This window comes from Botrytis fragariae (assembly GCF_013461495.1).
Source record: "Botrytis fragariae strain BVB16 chromosome Unknown tig00000050, whole genome shotgun sequence".
Classification (NCBI taxonomy): domain Eukaryota; kingdom Fungi; phylum Ascomycota; class Leotiomycetes; order Helotiales; family Sclerotiniaceae; genus Botrytis; species Botrytis fragariae.
The window spans coordinates 1,045,638-1,069,039 of NW_023500992.1; the positions used below are offsets into that span (position 1 = coordinate 1,045,638).

The 23,402-nt window shown below is 43.2% G+C and overlaps 9 protein-coding genes across 9 annotated transcripts; 4 read left to right on the forward strand and 5 right to left on the reverse strand.

The window, feature by feature from the left end:
- Window positions 1-1,603: 1,603 nt before the first annotated feature.
- Bfra_004331 (putative developmental regulator flba protein) lies at window positions 1,604-4,251 on the forward strand (the record flags this gene model as incomplete). Its single annotated transcript, XM_037334737.1, has 4 exons — window positions 1,604-2,638; window positions 2,704-3,370; window positions 3,469-4,067; window positions 4,120-4,251. 4 exons carry the CDS (start codon window positions 1,604-1,606, stop codon window positions 4,249-4,251), a joined length of 2,433 nt encoding a protein of 810 aa, XP_037193271.1.
- Window positions 4,252-5,588: 1,337 nt separating this feature from the next.
- Window positions 5,589-7,409, reverse strand: Bfra_004332 (uncharacterized protein; the record flags this gene model as incomplete). Its single annotated transcript, XM_037334738.1, has 6 exons — window positions 5,589-6,047; window positions 6,200-6,761; window positions 6,846-6,942; window positions 7,065-7,076; window positions 7,154-7,237; window positions 7,301-7,409. The coding sequence occupies 6 exons, from the start codon at window positions 7,407-7,409 to the stop codon at window positions 5,589-5,591; spliced, it is 1,323 nt and encodes a 440-aa protein (XP_037193272.1).
- A 375-nt stretch (window positions 7,410-7,784) lies between these two features.
- Bfra_004333 (putative mob1 phocein family protein) lies at window positions 7,785-9,708 on the forward strand (the record flags this gene model as incomplete). The annotated part of the gene is made up of 2 exons (XM_037334739.1): window positions 7,785-8,106; window positions 8,200-9,708. The coding sequence occupies exons 1-2, from the start codon at window positions 7,885-7,887 to the stop codon at window positions 9,706-9,708; spliced, it is 1,731 nt and encodes a 576-aa protein (XP_037193273.1). The 5' UTR covers window positions 7,785-7,884.
- Window positions 9,709-10,886: 1,178 nt separating this feature from the next.
- On the reverse strand, window positions 10,887-12,281 carry Bfra_004334 (putative nad dehydrogenase protein; the record flags this gene model as incomplete). The annotated part of the gene is made up of 3 exons (XM_037334740.1): window positions 10,887-11,891; window positions 11,997-12,122; window positions 12,183-12,281. 3 exons carry the CDS (start codon window positions 12,279-12,281, stop codon window positions 10,887-10,889), a joined length of 1,230 nt encoding a protein of 409 aa, XP_037193274.1.
- Window positions 12,282-12,734: 453 nt separating this feature from the next.
- On the reverse strand, window positions 12,735-13,974 carry Bfra_004335 (putative fad dependent oxidoreductase protein; the record flags this gene model as incomplete). Its single annotated transcript, XM_037334741.1, has 4 exons — window positions 12,735-12,874; window positions 12,934-13,351; window positions 13,421-13,683; window positions 13,767-13,974. 4 exons carry the CDS (start codon window positions 13,972-13,974, stop codon window positions 12,735-12,737), a joined length of 1,029 nt encoding a protein of 342 aa, XP_037193275.1.
- A 1,314-nt stretch (window positions 13,975-15,288) lies between these two features.
- Bfra_004336 (uncharacterized protein) lies at window positions 15,289-16,088 on the reverse strand (the record flags this gene model as incomplete). Its single annotated transcript, XM_037334742.1, has 2 exons — window positions 15,289-15,570; window positions 15,891-16,088. The coding sequence occupies 2 exons, from the start codon at window positions 16,086-16,088 to the stop codon at window positions 15,289-15,291; spliced, it is 480 nt and encodes a 159-aa protein (XP_037193276.1).
- Window positions 16,089-16,671: 583 nt separating this feature from the next.
- On the forward strand, window positions 16,672-17,414 carry Bfra_004337 (uncharacterized protein; the record flags this gene model as incomplete). Its single annotated transcript, XM_037334743.1, has 2 exons — window positions 16,672-16,895; window positions 16,961-17,414. The coding sequence occupies 2 exons, from the start codon at window positions 16,672-16,674 to the stop codon at window positions 17,412-17,414; spliced, it is 678 nt and encodes a 225-aa protein (XP_037193277.1).
- Window positions 17,415-18,582: 1,168 nt separating this feature from the next.
- Window positions 18,583-21,362, forward strand: Bfra_004338 (putative peptidase s41 family protein; the record flags this gene model as incomplete). The annotated part of the gene is made up of 6 exons (XM_037334744.1): window positions 18,583-18,799; window positions 19,000-19,116; window positions 19,246-19,524; window positions 19,580-19,741; window positions 19,812-20,402; window positions 20,461-21,362. 6 exons carry the CDS (start codon window positions 18,583-18,585, stop codon window positions 21,360-21,362), a joined length of 2,268 nt encoding a protein of 755 aa, XP_037193278.1.
- Window positions 21,363-22,149: 787 nt separating this feature from the next.
- Bfra_004339 (putative phosphoglycerate mutase family protein) lies at window positions 22,150-23,218 on the reverse strand (the record flags this gene model as incomplete). The annotated part of the gene is made up of 3 exons (XM_037334745.1): window positions 22,150-22,316; window positions 22,376-23,131; window positions 23,203-23,218. 3 exons carry the CDS (start codon window positions 23,216-23,218, stop codon window positions 22,150-22,152), a joined length of 939 nt encoding a protein of 312 aa, XP_037193279.1.
- Between the last annotated feature and the right edge of the window lie 184 nt (window positions 23,219-23,402).

The window sequence follows — 23,402 nt, forward strand, 5'->3', positions numbered from 1 at the left end:
CAGTTCCACTCTTGATGTCAAAAGTGCGCTCCACTCATATGATTTCATACTGGATATAGATTAGTTGCACACCCCATTGGGATTCCATGCTTTTCCTCATCCAACCAATTAATTGTGTTTCATTTAAAAAAAGGTGTGTACACAACATGTTGAGGCATAGAACAAATCAATCAATCCCCCTTGTTCTTTTACACTACCGAGAAAACACGCCGGACGCACGCTACTTGTGGGTCCCAGTAACCCTCGTGCTTAGAACGAGGTTTCCCGCTTTTCTTTTTTCCTTTTGATTTCTTTACTGCCATTGCTGCATTTGCTGCATAAATAATGCTGGCGGATGTCACCATTCCATCCAATCCATCCAGGGTTTGGAGAACTTGAGAGGTCGAGTAAGCATATTCTGAGGTATGGATGAGATGTGCCAGCCAGGGTTCCAACAATCCAGAACCGATAGATTTTACTCATCACGGTAGTAATGCTTAGCAAATCAATTAAGAAGTGATACTCACCCATCAGTTCTCTTCACAGTTAGCCAGCTAGCCGTTCCTATGTGCCTAGCTTGATTCTGTCACTCTTGAGTCTTGACTTGTCTCCTTGAGTCCTTCCTTCATGGCACGCACGCATACACATACATGCACGTACGCACAAAACCATCTTGTGTGCAAAATTCCCTTCATCTGCGGACCGACCCTCTCTTTCCATCTAGTATCTACACACTATCGAGGTATCTCTGTTGTCCCTCTTTTAACCTTTTTTGAAACCCTCAGATATCTTGCTTGCTTTCTTATTCAAGTAATTAAATACTCCAATCCAATCTTAAACCCTTCAATCTAATCTCCATTCACACTAGTCTGGAGGTTCTCTTACTTACTTGGTTCACATTGATGCAATTGTTCACCGAATACCGCCCTACCTCGACGCATCTATCCCAATCTCCAGCTCTCTCTATCCCTCCAGCTCTCCGGCTCTTTTTTTAGACCCTCACTACTCGCTAGCTCTAATCATTTTGGGACGGACAACTTAATCCGCAGCTGGTACCTGTCTGTCTGTCTGCCTGCCTGTCTGTATCCGTACCTAGAGTTTTGATCTATCGGCACCCAGCATCTAGCACCTAGCACCTAGCACCTAGCACCCATCGCCCACATCTAGTACCCAGCATCATCGCCCATCACCTAGCAAAAACCCACTCAAACAAAACACAACCTAAACCTTCCTTCCTCTACCGATTCCTCCACTTCAATCCCTTGAACGGAGCACCAGGAGTAAAAAAAAGGAAAAAGAGACAGAGAGAGCGAGAGAGAGAGGAAGAGAGGAAGAAGGCAAACGAGACCAGACCAGGCCAAAATAAATAAAATAAACAGTACAAGCGTGGATAATCGCAAATTCAAGACAGATGTGTCAAGGTTCCTCCCTTATCCTGGTACGTTCTCCATTAATTCTCTTCTCATGCCTTCCTTGCTCCCTCCCTCCGTCCTTGGAAAACATTACAGACTTGCGGTTATAGATTTTCTCAATGGTATACTTTATTTTATTTTTATTTTTACTTTTTTTATTAATAAAATATTTATATTAGTTGCGGATTTAGAGAGAGAAAAAAAAACCTTAGATGGCTCTCTCGCCTTCTATTTCACCCCACACCACTACGACTACCACCACTACCACGAGAAATACCACCACTTCCACTTCCACTTCCACCTCCACCATCTCTAAAACTCCCAATTCCTCTTTCCATTCCGGATCTCATTCAAACTCAAACTCAAATTCGGTTTCGGTTTCGAATTTGATTGACACAAGTAATTTTCAAGATCGTGTTGTCCCGTCCTCTCTTACCCATAAATCCAATCCTACACATATCTCAACCACATCTACAACCACAACCACACCCACTTCCACCACATCCACATCCACTTCCACTTCCACCACATCATCTACCTCAGCCTCAAGTTCACTACCACCACTTTCGGATAGATCCATTCGAGAAGGCGAAACAAGTCAAACTTTGACGAGAGATTCCTCAAATTTCTTATCTTCAGTAAAATTGTCGGTTCGGCCTCTAACTTTTGATTCAAAATCTTCATTGATACCTCGCGAATCGAGTTCAAAGGAACTGATACCTCGCACGTCTAATAATACTACCTCTCATAAGCAAAATCGTCAATCGACTAGCTCATTAAGACAAAACCGAAGTGGCTTGTTCACCTTAGCTGTATTGGCAAGAGACAAAACTAGCAACGCAATTGCAAGTTTGGCTGAACCCGCGTTACGTTCACGTCCTTCATCAGGCAATATTTTAGATTCACATCTAGATCAAAACACTCCTTTGAATAGTATTAAAAATAGGTCCAAGTCGGCAGAAGTTTTAGGAAGCAACATAGATCACACAGATTTATCTTCCTCGCCCTGCGAAAACTCGACATCGACTGCCTCCAACACAATTTCAGAGGATCCAACTTCCTCCCATTTTCTGGGTCGTCGTCAGTCGTTACTTGGTACCAACCCTCCCTCGCAGGCGTACTCGAATACTGCTGCAGATACCCCACCGTTGATCCACTCAAATCACAGGACGACAAATTCAAGCAAGATGCATCAAACATCGTCGCGCTTGTTGCGCATGACGAGCGATGACAGGCCATTCACTAGAGTATGTATTGGTAACGATGTGTTGATGTTTCGAGAGGCCAAGATTGATGCTGACTTTTGGACAAGGATTTCAAAGATTTATTCGCAACGTTAGTAGTCAGTTTACCACTGGCAGCGCACCGCATACGATTAACTAGAGTGGAACATTCGTTTCTTTCAGAAGAGGCTATCAATAATTTGGGTTCTTTAAAATTCTCACAATCGAATCGTATGCCAGATCCAAAAGACCCTTCACGTATTGTCACCACCACCACGACCACAACATTTTCTATGGCGCGGGAAATGGCTCGATCAGTATGTCAGCGTTTCCTAGATGCACGATTTATCGAATCTGCGGACGGAAAGCAAGCAAAGGATTTCACAATGAAGGGATCCATATGGCAGTTGACGCCAAAAGGTATTCATGTTTTGGAAAGATTTTGCTCGAAGAACGGAATACAACAAAGACATGTCGCAGAACTTGTCGCATCCCCAAGGAATACAATGCAGTTGGTTATTCTAGAAAGAGATTCTGCTACGGATAAACTTTCCTCGGATCGAAGCACAATCGAGGTTATTTTCCGCAGGTTTGTTGGTCAAAATGGACCGAATATTAAGACCAGCACCACATCAGCTGATTCGGATTCTTTGAGCGAGTACAAGGATGGAATTGCTGGTGTGAGAATGGCAGGAGAGCGTAAAGTTGGATCGCCACCCAGAACTGTTTATCAAACATTTACTGGAAAGGCCGCTTGTGACTGGCTGATGGATTGTTGTACTACGGTGGACAGACGGGAAACCACAGAAGTTGCATCGCTATTTTTGGAGCAAGAACTAATCTGGTGTGTTCAGCCCGACAGGCAATACCAGCAACAACTCCTCCTTCAGATGATAAGAGGGATTTCCGATTCCAGCCTACAAAGTATGCCTACTATCAATTATCACAAAAAGGCAAGGATGTGATCAATATGACTTCAAGAGATCGTACTTCAGAGAGCGAAGGAAGTTCAGCAGCAGTGAGAGCTGGTGTGTCCCGAGATTCGAATACTCAAAAGTTGGACAAAATTCTTAATGATGCCGCACTTCGTTTACTTTTCCGCGAAAACCTTCGGGACACCCATTGTGAGGAGAACTTGTCTTTCTATCTAGATGTCGAGGAATTCTTGAAGTCGTGCAAAGCAGCCGTAAGAAATGTAGACCCAACCAGGGGCAAATCAGGAGGAAGTCTCGATTCCGTCAAGGAAACTATGGCATCGGCCTATGGTATTTACAATGCATTCTTAGCTCCAGGCTCACCTTGCGAACTTAACATCGATCATATGCTCAGAAATCAATTGGCAACTAGAATGACCAAGGCTGTCGGACAAGATGCTGCTATGGTTGAGAGTTTGAAGGAAGTCACAAAGTTATTTGAAGAGGCTCAATTATCTGTCTTCAAGTTGATGGCTAGTGTAAGTACTGTGTATGTGCAATCATCGATTATTTTCTAACAATCAATCATAGGACTCCGTACCAAAATTCATGAAGAGCTCAAAATATGAACAAACTCTTAAGAATTACGATTTCGATTCAATATCTCCAAATGGACAACGGTACAACTTACCTGAACGATCTGCTAGCAAATCTAACAGGTAGTACTTAGATAATTGCCAATTGGCTTCACGACAAACCCCCTTTTAAAATACCTCTCACCACTTCATCGATCTTGGGCACCAGTTGTATTATTACTTCGAGAGCAGGTATTTAGGCCTTGGCAGAGGCTTTGAAACGATCAGTTGTCTTTTAGCGATTGCATAGATTTCCCTCGATATTACTTTTGGACCTGAATATATCCCAGCAGAAGGATCAATTGGAGATGACGAAAACGAGATTTCCTTTTCGAAACCAGGAGAATACAGTATCACATACTGTACGAATGAACATCGGCTCGAGAAGTCTTACCCGGAAATGAACGCATTTAATGGAGCATCGAGAAGCTTTTTGGGGGACTGGCCATCATTTTGATGTTATGGCCTTTATTTTTTCATTTTACATTTTTTTTTGCGCAGTCTTTTTACTTGATTTTTTCGTCTTTCGATGAGCGGCTTTCCAGCACTGCATTGCAAAGCATAATCGACGAATGAGATACATGTACATAGCATTTCTGGCGTTGGGGTTATAGTTTGTCCTCTTTTATTGTGGGAGGGACGAATAAATTCATTGGGTGGGGTGTTGCTATACAAATATAGATGGGGTGGGCGGGAGAGAAATGGATGGATGGATGGATGGAAGGAAAGACTATTCGTCTTTATTTTTCTTTTCTGTTTATGGTAAAAGGGGAGGTGGGATAAATATTGAGGGATAGTGGTTAGTGTGAAGGGGTAGGGGGAGTGGGAGATAAGGATGGAAAATGGAGAACGAAGAGAGAAATAGGGGAAGGGGGATAGACCAAGGAAAAAAAACTTGGAAGATAAGAGAAGAAAAGATAAAGTTTCTTGAGTGGTGCTTTATGCTATAACATGAATATGAACATGACCATGATAAGATATTGTTTTTATGAGATTTTTTTTTTGATCTTTTCATATGTGTTTTGGGTGATTTGGATTTGAGGGGAATTTTTGTTTGTTTGTGCAGGTGTGTGTGGCGGTTGTATCTTGATTTATTGTGAATGATGATGATGATGATGAATGAATGAATGAATGAATGACAAATAAGGGTAGGATAGAAAGGAGAAGATGTATATGATGCTAATGTTCTATGTATGCGATTTGGAATGGTATAATGAGAGGATTGTGTTGTACTTGGGTTGGTATATGTGTGTGGTAGTGAGATATTTGTGTGTAATAGTGAGATGGATGGAGAGATGGAGAGATGAATCTAGAATCCTATTTAGAGTTTGTGGTATATGGATTTATCTTGATATTGATATTGGTGTTAACATCTAAAATCTAAAACACCCCATCCCCCATCCAACATGCAACATCTCCACCTAACTAACACCCCTTCTCCTCCACCACACAATTCAAAAAACTTTCAAGGAGTACGTCTTCCATCTCTCTAATATTCCTTCCGATTAATACGATTTTTCCCTCGCTGTTGCCATCGGATTCCATTTCGTTTTGGGGGGGTGGAGGTGCAATCTCGGCTGTGGTTGTGGGTTTGGGGAGAGAGGAAGGGGGAGATATGTCATCCAGGATCTCGAATACCTCGCGCACGGCTTGGATGATTTTGGTGGTGTTATTTGTGAGGGGGAGACGGGCTTTTAGGCGGTGGATTTCGGGGGAGGGGAGAGAGAGGTTTGTATGAGGGAGAGAGGAGGAGGTCAGCGAGGATGGGGATGGGGATGGGGAGGGAATGCGAGAGTCCCAGAGGAGAGAGCGTAGCCAGGCGTCGAGGTGGGGGAGGCTGGTGGGGGAAAGGGGTGGAGTGGTTAGGGTGAGGGTGGTGATTGTCTGGGTGGGGGTTGAGATGTTAGTTTCGTTTTGTTTTGTTTCTGTTTTGGCAGGAGATGGGGAGGAATGGGGAGGGGGGTTGATTTGGAATGTTTTGATAGATGAGATGGGGAAGACAAAGTGGAAATCAGAAAGTGAAAATTAAAACTCACAGGATCTAAATGACTATGCCCTTTTGCTTTTACTTCCTCCAGATTGAAATCGACTCTATCATACGCATGCAAATCCAACAAGACACCTTCTAATTGGGGCGTTGCGCCGAATTCCGTAATGTGTAATTTTGCCAAGCCATTTATAGCTGTGATTCTCTCCTTGACGATTTCCAATTCTTCCGGAGTTACCAAATCCGATTTATTGAGGATGAGAACATCGGCGTGAGAGATTTGGAGGTGGGCGGTCGTGAGATGAGGACCGGAATGGTCGTGTTTCTCGTTAGAATCAGAATTGGCATCGGCGCTGGCGTGGGATTTGTTCTGATTGGGTGTTTCCGAGGGGATTTCCGAGGGGATGGGTTCGTTGAGTGATTTGAGAATGTTTTTTGCGTCGACGAGAGTGACGATTCCGTCGAGGTAGATGGTGCTTCCAAGACCTTCGTCGACCCAGAAGAGGGGGGCGAGGTTGCCGGGATCGGCGAGCCCGGTCGTTTCGAGGAGGATGTAGTCGAAGGCGCCGCGGCGGTCCATGAGGGTTTCGATGGCGTTGACGCCGGAGTCTCTGGGGGTGTGTTGGTGAGGTATGGTTGGGATGGGGAAGGGATATATAGATGGGGATGGGGAAAAGAAGAGCGTGGGGATTTACTTTACGGAACAACAGATACAGCCATTACCAACATCGAGCCATTCTTCTACTTGCTCACTGCCCGTGTTGACAGTAAGAGATTTCTCAATATCAGCGGCTGGATGGCGAAGATGTTAGTTAGAATATGATAAGTCAGAGGGAATAGCTCCGAGTTATGATACATTCGTATCTTGACTTATAGACTGGGAAGATCACTTGATCTATAGTTTTCCAACTTACAATCACCGAATTCTACAGAAATAGTTAGTGAAGTGTTACATTGTATGGTACAGGATTTGAAGAGTATGTATAATGTGAAGAATGAATACCATTTAATATCACAGCGATTTTCTTCCCATGTTGTTCGTTCAAGATATAGTTCATCAAAGTGGTCTTTCCAGCACCAAGATATCCTTCAAATTCATAGTTAGTTATGTTTTTTCATTCAAATATCTAGGTATACATATAGAACTTGCCTGTGACAATTGTAATTGGTACTTTGATGGGTTTTGCTTCTTTTTCTTCTGCATTAACTTCTTTGCCTTCCACATCAACTAGCATGGGAATATCATCATCGACGTCCATGATGGATATGTACCCGGAGTAGGTGAGGTATGTGTAAACGTCTATCAAAGAAGTAAAATATTATAGATTATTCTTTAGTATCTCTCTCTTTCTCTGTCTCTTTCTCTGCCTCTCTCTACTTGAAGAAGATTTTGATTTTGATTTTGATTTTAATCGTTTTTCCCACAAAATATAAAAAACCCTTATTCCTCACATGTTCTACAGCCTTGTGAAAGTTCAGCGTCCTTGCACCCAATTTAGAGTTCCCGACACTATTTAAAGAACCATAAGATTTGATTGGTTGACGCGGATCTGAAGAAATTGGCGCGTTACTACCGGTATTACTGTAATACTGTAATATTAATCCACACCCATCAACTTTCAATTTATCGTTCGTTAAAAAGTAAACAAACTCAACTCCTCCAAGTCGCAACCTCGAGCGCATCAATTTTTGGCATATGTAAAAGATTTACAAAGTCAATTCGAGGGGTTGATCATGATGTCTAGTCTCCCACCAAGCTCTCCACGGCTTCCCAGCCCACCTCCTCCTACAGAAATCCAGATTGGTCCGAAATCGCCGTCCCTTGGAAGTGCTTCCTCAAATCAAGAACAAATGATTGAGCAAAGTATTATAGAAACAAATGCTAGTCGAAGGATACATCCTGGAACAAAAGCTGCTGATATGGCTGCTGGTCCACCTCTCATACCTTTGAGTGAGGTTGGTACCTCCTGATTTCCTGATTTTAAGCTCAAAGGCTACGTCGCATCTATATTATGATGACATTGCTAACTCATTTTGAATATCATACAGCTCGACTCAGCATTTCAACTACAAGAACATTTAAAAGCGCTCCATTACTATCACACTAAACCTCCCTCCAAAGACCATAGCATCCCCATAACCCGCGAAACCGCTGTCGAAATAGCGACACCACCACATGGACTCGACCAAGCTCTATGGCTTTACGAACTCTGTCGTTTCTTAATCAACAAATGTAATGATTTAATAATTGGATTCCTCTTCGATGATCCTCCTTGTTCCGCACATACATGTCCAGAAATGCGCGCTTCCGAATGGCAGTTTCTTTGCGCCGTACACGAATCACCCAAAAGTTGTTGCGCGATTGATTACTGCTGTCATACCTTGGACTGGGCTACAAATATTGTAACTAGTCAAAAGATATTTCCAAGTCGTTTGAGTATGGCCGCTGGTGATGCGATGGATGATAGAGGGGCTGGTGTTAAACATTTAATTAATATTTTCAGACGCTTACATCGAATATTTGCGCATGCGTGGTTTCAACATCGGGGAGTATTCTGGCAGGTTGAGGGTCAGACAGGTCTTTATGTTTTGTTTAAGACGGTTTGTGATATGCATGAGCTATTGCCGCCAGAGAACTATAAGCTTCCACCAGAAGCAGAGGGATTGGAATATGTTGAGGATAAACCACCGGCGGTTACATCGATTTTGAAGACACCAGTAGGGGTTGAGGAAGACTTCTTAGGGCTTGGAAGACAAAATACTACTAGAAGGCATGTTAGACAATCACCTTCAGTGGGATCGGCAATCACGACAGTTCAGGAAATTGATGAGGAAGAAGGGGACATAACTCAAAGATTAAGGGCTGCACGTAATTCACGAATTGCGGAGGAAGAGGGAGAGGACGGAGAGACGGAAAATGATACTAAAACAGAGATAGAGATACCCGTTATTGTGGAGACCGTTAAGGAGGTGGATCCAGATGATGATATGGAACCCGAGGAGACGAATAATGGGGTAGTAGAGGAAGAACAATTAAGTTTGCAAACGATCCAAGATCTGGAATCTGAGCTGGAAGATTCTGAGACTGTTATCCATGATGATAATGATTCGAAAGCAGATTCAACAGGGTCGTGGGATAGTATGTCTGGTGATTCAGTGGGGGACAAGACGGAGGTAGAACAAGAGAATGGTGATGCTAGCGAAGAGAAGTCAGAGACAGTCATTGAGGACCCAATTCCAGAATCAGAACCAGAGCCGGCTTCAGAGCCATCTAGTACTGAAAGTAGCGGAGAAACAGAAGAGGAGCAAGAAGTACAAGAGCAGAAGGATAATTCCAGCGAAGATGAACACACATCTCCGCCCAAAGAAGTTTCCACCACCAAAGAAACCCCTCCCAAAAAGTCCAAGAAATCCAAGAAGAAAGCAAAAAAATCCGCTGCAGCAAAAGAAGCTTCAAAAATATCAACATCAACCAATCACATAAACGAAGATACGAATACTACGGATGAGGAAAAGGCATCGGATCAAGATGGAGAGATAGGGGAACAAAAGACTTGATTCTCCTTTCTTCTTTTTGTGTAAAAGGTATAGGGCATTGGTATGATGGATGGATATGGATTCTATGAGCTTATGTTTCTTTCTATGGGGTTTTAGGGATTAAGTTTACCTACCTACTTTACCTACATTACCTGCTTACATTACTTCTCGCTTGTATTTATAATATTCTTCTTCACTTTTTTTACCCTTTTTATAATAAAGATTCAGATTCTGAGCTCGTGAGAAAGAGCATTTTTATGTTATGGCTTGTCTTGTCTTCTCTTGTCTTGTATCTCATCCTGTCACCTTTTCTCTTTTTTCTGTTTTGAAAAAAAGTGCAGCAGAAAGATGGATGGATAGGGGAGGAATGATGGTGATGATGGTATGCTGGTTGGTATGCATGAATGAAACTTGTACTTGTACTTGTAGGATATGATAGGATACCTGGGTTGGGAAGAGAGGGGGATTCGATAATGCGTGGTTTGAGAATGAGTATGGGGATGAGTTTTGTTGCGACGAGAAAAGAACGGAAAAGGAAAGGGAGGGAGAGGAGGAGAAAGGAGTGGAGAAAGGTACACGAATATTACAATGAAAACGAGAATGAGGTTGTGAATGAGATTGTGAATGAGATTGTGAAGTGCCGCGTTCTTGTGTATACGGGTTTGTATGTATGAATACTTGGTAGTATGTGATATGTGATGAGATGCAATAAAATGAAATGAGATGGATAGATTCATATGGATATTAGATAGAGATGTAAGTTGCAAAGTCGAGGAAACTTCTAATTAGACCAGATCGGATAGCATATATCAGGTGAAAAGTGCAAATCTATCTATCTATCAATCAAGATTGATTTGGGAGAGGAACATCATATCGAATCAGGTTGGACTGAATAGATTATCCACCCAAGTAAGTAGTTCTGTATATTCAAATACCTACCTACCTACTTGGGCAATGAAAAGAGATCGGAATGGAAATTGTTAGAAGTAGGGATCTGTATCCTTTATTTCTGCAGCTCGCCAATAGTTTGATATTTTCAATCTGCTATATTTATCGCACACCGTTTGCCTCGCTTTTGCGTATAGCCCTCGCTTCCATCTCTCTGCTCTCGGCAAGTATAGTCATATCCAAACGTATCCCTCATCATATCATCGTAGTTCGCCACCCTCTCTCCTCCCCTCCCATTCCCTACGCCTCACTTACCCATACAACTCCCCCTCCACCACCTCGGCAATCGCCAAACTGCTCGTCAACCCGGGACTCTCAATCCCCAGCAAATTCACCCACCCGCTCCACCCCTCCCCCCTCATATCCCTCACCACAAAATCCTGAAACCCCTTCCCACTCCCCACCGCCCCTCCCCTCGCCAACTTCGGTCGAATGCCCGCGTAATCCGGCCGAATCCCCTCAACCTTCACATCCGGCAAAAACCGTCGTATCTGCTCTATCGCCTGCGGCAACCGCGCACTATTAACCGCTAAATCCTCCGCGCTATCAACCCACTCCACATCCGGACCAAAACGAATCCGTCCCGCGATATCAAGCGTAAGATGCGTGCCCAGCCCCCCGAGCCCCGGCTCCGGCGCCGGATAAATAAGATGTTTCGTCGTGGGCGTACTGGGGGAATAGGAGAAATAATTCCCCTTCGCGTAATACTGCGTGAGATGTTGTTCCGGCGGCAAAATCATATTATTCACAGCGCACGCTCCCAAGCCCGCGGAATTAACTATACTCTCCGCGTTAAAGGTATTTTCTTCCCCGCTCGCTTTATCCCGCACGAGGATTTCCCAGCCCATACTTCCCTTGTCACCTAATGGAGTAATCGCAACCACATTACTATTCAACGCGGTATCTCCACCCCGCTCCTCAAAATCTCCATGCAGAAATTGCATATACGCATGCGAATCTACGATGCCCGTCGACGGACTCGCGAGAATCCCCGTGTGTGCGCGCACGTATGGCTCTTCGATGGCAGCCTGTTTCAACGATACGAAATGCGTGGGGACATTCTCGAGCGTTTTGCTGAACTCGTGGACTTTGATGAGTTCTTCGTATTGTTGGTCTGTTTGGGCTACGATCCATTTGCCCATGTTTTTGTGAGGGATGTTGTATTGGGCGCAGAGGGTATAGAGCATTTGACGACCACGAATGCATAGTTTGGTTTTGAGGGAATCGGCGCCGTAATAAAGACCAGCGTGGATAACCTGATGGAAAGGCTATCAGCTGAGTGAAAATGTTGATTTGAATATCTCGACATATATTCTTGGGCAATGATGACATAACAGAGATATCAGGAGAGAGATACTGACTTCAGAATTCCTCGAACTGGTTTCCATTCCCACGGCACTATTTCGCTCGAGAAGTAATGTGCTTGCCCCATCTCTACCTGCCAATTGCCTCGCAATTGCAAGGCCTACTGCACCTCCACCGATGACCTTAGCAAATTAGCATTCAATTGCAAGAACATATCGTTGGTACTATGGAAGGGGATATACAGCATGTGTAAAATCAGCCTGTCGTGAGATAGTACTTGTGAAACATCGTCGCTGCATTAGTTTTGAGGTCAGTTGACCTCGAATGCAGCTGCGAAACATATTCACAACTTTTTATTCGATCAATGAGCTCTAATTTCAAGCTGTTAGTCTATCAGGATTCAATGGCTTGTCGTTGCATAAGATTGTAATGATGCAATAGCACGAGTGCGGGGAGCTTCCGTGCAAATGCAGGGGTTCACAAGGCTCAAAGACAAGGCTGTCACTATCTTCATCTTTGAATTAAATCTCATAGTCCTGAAAGAATATTATTCATTACGGGTTGAGTTGTTGTTAAATCTTGATTCTAGGAATAAGAAATCTTCTCGCGCTTTTAGACTCTTAGGTAGCTTCGTTACTGCCCAACAATAAACGTACTAATAAACACACCAACGCCAAAGTTTCGTAAAGTTTACTGTTTGGATACACTTGATCCGTGGAATCACTTATTACGCCTCTCCTCTAGTCCGCAGTATTTCCCATACAAAAAGAAAGCCTCTGAGTGTTTGTGTTGTGTCAATCTTGTTTTGGCTCCTCTGCTGGTGCAACAGGTGGTGTTGCTTCTTCAGAGAACGAGGTGGAGGATGCTAGATGGGAACTCAAGGCAGGTTCGTGTGTTATGGAGGAATTTGCATGTTGTTCACTAACTTGCCGCTCTAATCATTATCAGTTAGTATGAAGGGATATTGAAGAGATGTGATAAAGTTTAACTTACCCAATTCCCGAATTCTTTGACGCAACATTTGATTCTCTCGAATCATTGTTTGGGTTTCGGCTTGATAATATGCACTTTCATCACGACCACCTAGATTCCATGCATCTCCCCCTTCATTGCTTATAGATGTAGACCTCAACCTAGGAGATGCAGTTCGACTAGGTGTTCTGGATCGCCGGTTTAGACTTTCTCGTGCAACATCGAAGGAAGTCCGAGGATGCATTACAGTAACAGGTGATCGGGGAGCTTGGACTGCTGAGGTAACATTTGGTGGGATATTTTGTGTCGAAAACGATAGAGACCGCTCAGATGTTGGGGTAGATTCATCTATGGCAACAGAACCAGACGCTTGACCACTAGCAGCTTGTAATTGCTGGAGTTGTTGTTGTTGAGTTCGAATCATATGCAAAAGGCGATTCTGAATAAAAGAGAAATCAACTAGTGAGCTGGCAATTTCGGCACATCGTCTGATAGAACAGTAACTTACCACTTGAGCTTCTTGTTCTTGTTCCAATTCCTGATGAATTTCGCCAAGACTAGGTGCGCGATAATGTCGATGATCACCACTTGCAGTGATGGGTGACCCTGTGAGTGACATAGGGCTGGCTGTACGATTTTGGCTTTCACTGACGATTTCTCCTTGAGGTGGTAAGGTTGGGTCATTCATTTGTAAAGCATTCAGAACTGTTGATCGTCTTCTGCCTGAGTGAGAAGCTGTCGAAGCTTGTCTATGCCGGCTTGTAGAACCACCTACGTATAAAATTAGCCGTCGTTTTTGTGTTGATCGATTATTTGTGGTAGGTTAAAGGAGTGAATAAAGAAACCAAACATACGTCTTGTACTTTCTTCTTGTTGAAGGCCCGCGTTAACTGCAGCAGCAGCTTGGAGCGATGTGGATGCAGAGCGTGGTGATGGAGAAGGACTTTGAGCTCGTACATTCATATGTGCGGGGCTATCGCCTGGATTTGAAGCTGTGCGGGACATGTTGGGTGAAGTATTTGATGAACGTGAAGAAGGAAGTGAGTTTAAGTCGGGAGCCATTGATATATGTTTAGTTTTATAGGTTAGGAAGATAAAAGAGGAATTGGCGGAGGGCTGGTAAGGATTGGATTGATGGAATGTTGTGGGGTAAAGGCTAATAGAGCAGCTAGGGTTGGTTGGTTAGGTTGTCCCTCCTGGGAGTTCTAGACAATGGATGTATGGATGGATGGATGGATGGATGGATGGCACGGCATGGGCAGGGAAATCGTATGATAAATAGCTAGATATTAGATGTTGAATATCATGATTGATCATAAGTACCGGATCTATGGTGATTGATTGTGTTGCACTTTCGAATTGCTCATAATAATTCTCGATGTGATGTACTCTTTCCTTTTTCCAATTATCAGTTGTTTTCCATTGTGAGGTGTTTTCCATTGTACCATTGTACCATTGTCTATCGACTATCAATGCACAGGTAAGCATTCGAAGTAGCTCGAGAAGGTACCACAGGTCAAAGCTTAAGCTTCCTTCCATATTAGCCCTCCCGGTGACGTTAGCAACGATTAGTACCCGCATCTTAGCTTTTCTCCAAAATGCAGGGTTCTTGGGCTTGTCCAGACATCATTGACAACGTGAAGCGGCATACCTCATAATACTCACATTACCGAGGCAAACATAAAAGCATACCTGTCTCATGATGATTGACTAATTGAACATCAGAGCATTCCCATCTCAAGTTTTTACGACGGGCAACGGTGAAACATCATTATTACTTGGCTAGGTGGTCCTACCAGTGGTATCGTATAGCATGATACGATGTTGTATGTTAATCGCTATAGGGTGATAAGCCAATGGGATGATAAAGTCATTAGTCTTATAGTCCGAGTCCGCAAACAAGATATTTCAATTATATCTGGAGCAAACCATTCACATATGTATCCAAACAATAGAAAAATGGAACATGGAACATGGAACATGGAAATGATGCAAAATGCCATCACCTCATACTGCAAATTCAGTCCGGTCATTACTCGATAGGCCATGTCAGATTTGATCATATGTGATTATCTGCGAATCGGGAACAACCGTTGCTAGATGGCCAAACGGAATTTATACGGAGCCTTTTCCCCACCACTGCAGTGGTACTTTTACAAAGTTGCGAATGGTATACAAGCTTCATTGTCGCACATCTGCAGGGGCATGCATTTTCAAACCCCACTGTATGAACCCTTGGTCTTACCATTTCCATATGATGAAATCTGCAGTGTAATCGTGAAGTTCTTGAAAGAAGAAGGTTAGGTAGTGATGAACGAGAATAAGCCCAACTCAAATTTTATTTCGAGTCACCTGCACATGCACATATTCAAAATTTCACGTAGTAATTATTGGTGGCATTGTCGAGGTTGACGGTATCAAAACTCTACGGAGCTGCAGAGCAAGACGAGATGCATCCTCTTTTGTGGCGGCCCTTTTAGGAGTAGGAGGATAGTTGGGCAACATCAAATTGGCACTGGAAAATACTGGACGTTGAGATGTGTGTTCAAGAGGATTTTGGTGTGGTGATACGAATGTTTGCATCTCGGGGCGGTAAGAACAACAAGTGAACGCATAAAATATCCAAATTGGAGCGTAAAGAGGTTTTGATGCACATCTCTCGTCATGCGGTACCAAAAATCAGGACTTATTCTGCACACTGATTCAAATCGCTGCTTCTTCGTGAACTTGAAGTTTTCCTCGTCGGTCTTGGTAGTGTAGGTAAGTAGCCATTGTTCTGGGTATCCCTAATCAATGTAACCGTTTACCTTATGGCTGGGTTTTTGCTGGCGTTCACCTGACATAAGACTGCAGAATCCTAGTAATTGTATGAACACCAGGTAGGCAAATTGGATCGTTTTCCTTATCTTAAAATAACAAATTCTTCCAAGATATGTACATGGCAAGAAGTGGCGTGATTGTTGGAAAGGCAAACAAACATTTTCCCGCATGCCAGCGCAAATACAATTCAGAACCACGCATGCTGCGCGCATTATGCACACCGACACTCGGAATCCTTCAGTGCCCTGTCTGAGCAATAACGCTGCAAAAGCGCCCAAGGTGTGAACATGAGGAGGCTGCAGCCATCCGTCGCCTGGAACCACTCCCGCAATGAGGAGCGAAAGAAAAATTGCCATATTGACCCAACAGATATTTCACTGTTGTTCTCCACGAGAGTCTTGGTTGCATTACGATGGCATTGCCCGAGTGATGTCTCAGAAATTCGTGAAGAGGGTGCGTTGGGTAGCCATTCGCACAAAGCAGAGATAGCAAGTGAGGGTAATCAATTCATGAAGTGTTGTTGGAAGCCTGCATGTTAATTTCATGAGCTACCAGCGAAGGCGTCGACAGCGCAAAAATTCCTTGGTCGTCTAGACTATGATATCTGCAGCTTGAACAAAATTAAGACTTCTTAGAAGATTGCAATCATGCGGAACTAGAGTTGCCCCGGGATAAAGATGGTCTCCACTGGATCAGAAGCTTCCGAAATCGAACCTGTCGGATGTAATACGGCCTCATTAGTCCAACGGATACCAATTTTGGCACTAAGAATCAAGAACTATAGGATTGTTCTCGAATGACAGGTGCCGCTCACGGTACATGGAACAAGCTTTTAACACGATCTTTGTCCTGTAGGGTTCAAATTCTCGAGTCTGCGTCAACATTGAAACTGGGCTAGTGTCAGACCCAATAGCTATTGAGTATCTCACACTATCAAGAATGACCGAATGGCCATTGCGGGATCTCTGCACCTCGAAGATGGGTTGTGTCATCGAATCGTTGCGACCCACCAATTCCCAACTAACAATCTCCAGAGAGCTTCGTTCTTGGCAATTTGAAGCAAATCTTAAGAAGATGACACTGTCCCACTTTGTGTCAAAAAGTAAGCATTGTAGAGAGAGATCAACAGTTACTTCATCAGGGATCAAAATGACGAAGATGTCGTGAGCTTTCCATCCCTGCACAGGTTCACATTCATATTGCTTGGGTACTAATTGACAACCGACAGAAAGAAGTCCATTGTGCACAATACCAGTCATGTTACCAAAAACCACAACGCAAGCACTGTATCAAGTACAGTCGACGAATCTATTGGCATTGGCGGCAAGGCGCCCGCTAAGGTCCATATCCAAGCAAACTCCTTGACCTCTCATGAGAAGTCGTCCAATGCCGAAGTTACGGAAGAGGACAATTGCTTTTCAGATTTACATTCTCATCCGAATTTCCAAATTCCTACTTGCGATTTCTGTACTAGAGAATCGGGTATTTGTGGGTACTGTTCGGGAGGTGGCCATGACTACGACACCTGGTCCGATAATACCGGTGGACATGGATACACAACCGATATGAATAAGCCTGGGGACAAGATCCAATTGCAGCTCTGGTCGTACGAGACTTCTCAAATAACCGTCGCTGAAAGATTAGAACAGAGAAAGTGGTGTGGTCCAGGTCAGAAACTTTGAAGGACTAAACGCAGTCGGCATCAAAGCTTTCAGTTTCGGTAAGGGTTCCCGTGCCTTTATATTCTCAATGCATAGGCTGATATGAACATCTTGAAAAGGATTTGTATGAGTGTTGGAATTTTGATTGGAATATAAAAGTGGCGCATTTGCTTGAGCGGACAGTGAGGTGGCGAGGAATATTGTGTGAGATGTGACATGAGAGATGTCAGATGGAACTAGGAGTTTTGATTTTGGAGGAGTTTTTTCGATTGTCTCTTGTATTGAAACAAAAGCGTGGTGGTTTGTTCTGATCTTTTGAAACTGTTTGTTAAAGAGAAGGTTGGGAAAGTAATAAACATTAGACAATCGAGAATCAAAAAGCACCCAAGCGGACATTTATTGCAGATTATCTTATCTATCCAATCAAATACCCTGTGGACAAAAATAGCTTAAAATGGTAATTAAGGCTTAGGTTTGTTCGGCGCCACGTCTTGTGGCTTATTAGCAGCGGAACGGTAACGGTAAACTTGCAGCTAGCCGCTAGCTAACAAAACTCAAACTTTGTTCCATCCAACGAAAAGTATACCCAAGTATGGTTTGTCCTTCCTCCATACATCACAGTTAAACATAACAACAAAATTGATCGTATTGCACGATTGTCATAGCAATTCTTCCCCTGTAGTACAAAGATTATGTACTTCGTATCTGTACTGCATAATTCACCTGTTTTGACCGCCTTGGTCTCTGAGCTCCTTCACAGGCCTCATCAGCAGTAGGTAGTCCTCTGCTTGGCGAAGAGATATGGTGAAGATCATTCAGGTACAGAACCAATCAAGCTTGGGTTGCATGGCGAAATGAAGCTTTTACCAAGTCTCTCTCCAATGAATGCTGTTATCCATGTTTATCGAGATTCGTGATAAGTAATGGCAGTATGCAGCACCATCACACTTTACCCGATGAAGAAGGTCGGAATATGATAATTCCCATTGGAGTGTAGAACCTGCCAATATGGCATTAGAAGATCTTGGCCACTTTGGTGGCAATCAAAACATATCAATATATATGTCAACGACAATGCTCTGATTCACTTTCTAATTCACTTTCTTTCCCTTGTTTCTCTCTCTTGTCTTCCCCGTTACCTTTTTCGAGGTGATTTTCGGGCTTGCATTTTTTTTGATCTTCAATCAAAATGCCTTCCTCAAATATGGCTTTCTTTCTTGCCGTTCTGGCTGGAATGCCATGCAGTATGGCAGGCAAAACATATGGATACGGACACGGCTACAATTCAACAATTAGTGGTACGGCTACTGGTACTGGCATAGCTACTGGTACTGGTACACCTACACTCGCAGCTTGCGGGATCGTTAGTAGTCTAGCATCTGTTGCTAAAGTCGCCACCCCATCAGGTATGTGGAAACGCATGAAAAATTTGATCTCAAGAGTGAAGATATGTACCTAGTGGTCAGACTACATATACAGAGATCGCATCCCCAAAACAAACATAATGTCTATTTTTAAAGCTCCTGTATGAATTGAGCATAATATACGACAGAGCAGTGTCACACTGAATCTTGTTGATCTTAAGACTGACTGTTTTGTGCTTTAGCTACACCCACAGTTGATGCTAAATTAGCACACGACTGTCTTAATTCAGTACCATTGAACGTCACTGCAGCCATTGAATATGTTACAGGATTAGAGCCATATATTGAATGGCAGTCAGGTATGTTTCATCTGTCACTCTTTATATTTGTAAAGATTCACCTTGACTGGAGGGGCCTCTAGCATCATGCCCAATTAGACTCTCCTTAATGGAAGCTCTTAAAGTAGACTCTTTGACTGACTTTGGCAGATCTCGTGGATCTCAAGGACCCACCAGCAGATTACTTTTATCCTCCATATGATCCATTGGCCAAACTTGCTTCTGTGAAATCAAATCTTGAGAAGGGTGGCGTGTATGCAAATGAGTACGAATTTCAACAAGATCTGTATCAAGTCTTTACCCCGGCACACGATGGACACTTTGTAGTCTATCCAGATCTTCTCACGGCTGCTTTTGAGTGGCGCCGTCAGAGATCTTTAGTGTCTATCAGCAGTGATGGAGTCGAAGTTCCCAAAATCTACCTATACGGTGAGTTCGAGGACAATATCTTATTCCAAAATAACAGTGCTAATCAATTTGTTAGAGGACATTATTTCTGCGCCATCAGAAGCCTCTGAGGTCACAGAAATAAACGGTGTTGATGCGGTAAAGTATGTAGAAGATTGGATCTTTCAAGCCTCTTTCAATCAAGACGCAGATTCTGCATACAATACGATGTTTTACGAGAAAGCATTTGTTGCAGGAGGTAAATATAGCCCTTCCCATACACGATTCCACTATTGTATTGTGTGGGCTATGCTGATTCTACTCACCAGGCGTTTCTAAGGGATACTTCGCATCCGGTGGTCGAATCAGATACATTTATCCAGGCTCAAATACTACCTTTGGCTTCGAAAATGGCACAACTTTGGTCACAGAGAACTATGCCAATGTGAAAGGAGACTTCACTGGTGTCACTGATGGAAAGTCATTTTACCAAAAGTTTTGCGTGCCATCCACGACTGAATCTGCTGAAGCTACTGCATCAGCGCCTGCCGCCGCTACTGTAACAGCCACTGGATATCCAACGCCCGTCGTCATCACTAATGACACTATCGTCGGTGGATACTACCTAAGCGAACCAGGTTTCGAGGATGTTGCAGTCTTGAGTCTTTTGGCATTCGAATCCGATTCGATTGCAGAATTCCAAGCCGTCACCCAAGCCTTCCTTGCAGATGCAGTTCGAGATGGAAAGACAAAATTGATTGTCGACTTACAAGCAAATGGTGGTGGTTACATTTTGCAAGGCTATGATGAATTCCGTCAACTCTTTCCTCATATAGTTCAAGATGGATACAGTAGAATGAGAGAGCCTGATACGTTTCTTACGATATCCAAGATATTTTCAGAAGATATTCCGGCAGATTGTAAGTGAAAATGCATTAATCTTTGGTAATCCCACATCAAAAGCTAATTTTATGCAAGATGACCCAAATACAGCTTCGTCAGACTTGATCAGCGAGTATGAAACTTGGTTCGACTACCGATACGATTACAATTTGACTAATCAGCCATTCTTGACCTTCGAGGATAAGTTCGCTCCTCATGTTTACAAGGGTGATAACTACACGAACCTCATGCGCTGGAACCTTGATGATCCTCTTACCACTGTGAACTCCACATATGGTATGGGTATTGAGATCTCCGGATATGGATCGTTAAGTAACTTGACCCAACCATTTGCCGCTGAAAATATCGTCATGATCTACGACGGCTACTGCGCCTCAACCTGTACTCTTTTCAGTGAGTTCATGCGTATTCAAGCAGGTGTCAAATCCATCGCTTTTGGTGGTCGACCTTCGAGCGGCGCCATTCAAGGTGTAGGTGGTATCAAAGGAGCACAAGTACTTTCCTTTGATAACATATACTATTATGCACAATTTGCCGCCTCATCTCCAAACGCGACCCCCGAAGATATCGCCATTTTGAACCGTCTCACAACCTTCCCAATTGAAAGAAGTACCGCTACGTCAATCAATCTGAGAGATGCCATTCTCCCTGATAATGTCAACGATGGACTTCCAGCTCAATACGTAGTTGAAGAAGCAGACTGTAGATTGTATTGGACAGCACCCATGATCACAGACGTAGAGAAGGTCTGGGAGGCTGCTGCTACAGCGGCTTGGGGCGGTGGCGCTTGCGTTGCAGGTGCTGGCTTGCCATATGGAAAGAGAGATGTATTGAGTAAAAACTCGAAGACTAAGGAGAAGAAGCCAGTGATTAACAGAAAGAGAGAGAGGAATACCCTACAAATGAAGAAGAGGGATGAGAATGTTGAGAAAGATCCATTGTGGGATGCTAGACATGGAAAGAAGATCATTTCGTAAGATAAGAAACGATTTCACACTTATTTGGATGGGATAAGGTGTCAGGATATTGCAATCTTTTAGAGTATCTAAAGTAATATCAATTCAGTACCGGGGATACTCGATAATACTGTGTTTCTCAATGATATATTGTTTTATCGAAACGCCCGTGAGATTTTTGAAATGTCTTTCTGGTGCTGGTCTCTCGTCCAATCTGAGGGGGAATGATTTGAATGTTCAGGCTTGACCGAAACATTCAGACGTCCACCCATCAGATGTCAACCGATATCTTCCGAAGTTTTTCGGACTATACTATTTTATTTCTTCTTTGATAGTAACCTAAACTTGTTCTATCAATTGGAAGAACTTTCCCTATTTCCTGAGACGAAGTCTATATACTAGTTATCTTCGGTAGAATATTCGGTGGAGGCAAGCCTCTCCGATGAACCTTGTCGCCTTGAGAAATCAGCACCGTCATTACTTGTGTCCAAATCACCGATCTCGCTTCCATTAACTTTGGTACTCTTGCAGGTTCTATAGCTATAATCAGAGAATCGTTTATCAGGGTCTCAAAAATGCTCAAGTAGCTAGGTAGTTAAAGTATATCCATTTCCAGAATCTGAATAGTCCAAACACAGTTTCTTTGAAGTGTTCTTCCTCAAGACATTGAAGATGATTCCAAATCCACAAAAAAGCAACCCCATGATCCACATGAATATTTCAAAAAAATTCCAGCGGTACCTTTCGACGTTATCCTATCTCGAAATTTAGCACAAAGCCTGCAAACCAAGGAATTGAGAAGATAATTTCAATCTGAAAAGCTAGTGAGAATCAAGCTAACCTTTCGCAAAATAGTAGTACTTCTAGCTCTTTTAGACTCTACTATCTCGTCTAAATGACCACCCTCATCCATCACATATGTCCTCATCTCCGCTGGCCTAAATCTTTGCCAAACTGGCTGGATTTTGTGAGAGACTATGTCAATGATATTAGTTATCGTTGCCACAATTGACGAGAAACGTATCATAACTCACGCGGTAGCAAATACTCCATGAAAGACCCATGAGAGACGACAACAATATGTGTATCCTGTTTCGTCTGCATACGCGGTCCAATATTCTGTCCAGTACCCTGTATATAAACCCCCTTCCAAAGCCCACCTCCCTCTTTGATAAGCTTTGAAATAACCAAGATTTGCTTCCGAACAATTTCCGCACGCTGTTTCGTACGAATAACACTTTTCATTGGGGGAACAACAGGTGATAGAGCAGTAAAATCCACGCCTTTGTGCTCATAATTGTTGGCTAAATCAGTAATTGTTTGGCGAACATTGCATAAGTATGCTCCGCTCTCCCTTAAATCATCATAGGCGACAATTTGAGGTTGTGAATTGATACTGACATCCTCATTGCAAGGGAAAATGTGGAGTGTAGTCTCGAGAGTGCGAATTAGAGGGGATGTGAGGACGAGATTGGGAACAGGACAACGTTTTGTCATCTGCTCTCTAGTAGATTTGGCTTGTTCGATACCTCTAAAGGTAAGGTAGGGATCTCGAATATCGTAAGATTTGGGATTGATTTTTCCATTGAAGTGTCCTAAATTGTGGTATGCCTCTCCGTGTCGCACAAGATGGATGAAAGTTCTGGGTTCAATGTCGGTTTCTGTATGGCCAAAGTACCGTTTTAAAGGGAAACATAGTACCATTCTAAAGTAAATTTTGAGGCTCAGTCTGATAAATTGAAGTATATCAAAAATGTTTGAGAATCCCCCTCCCCAAAAAGAAGTAGAAACTACGTGTCAAATATCAGCAAGCTGTAGTCGTTGAGGAGTTATATATACCTGTCAAGGTCTTGGCAGCCACCCTGAATCATTCTCATAAATTGGGAAATGCAGTTGAATAGACTGGAAATGGCAAGAAGAGTTTAACATGATAGGGAACTTACTAGTAAGCAATAGATAGTAGGTCTGTGTAGCTAGCCCCTTTTCATTGACGACTGGAGGCTGAAAGCAGCGATGATTAGGATCTCGGCCGTGGAAAGACCCAAATGATCCAAAATTGGT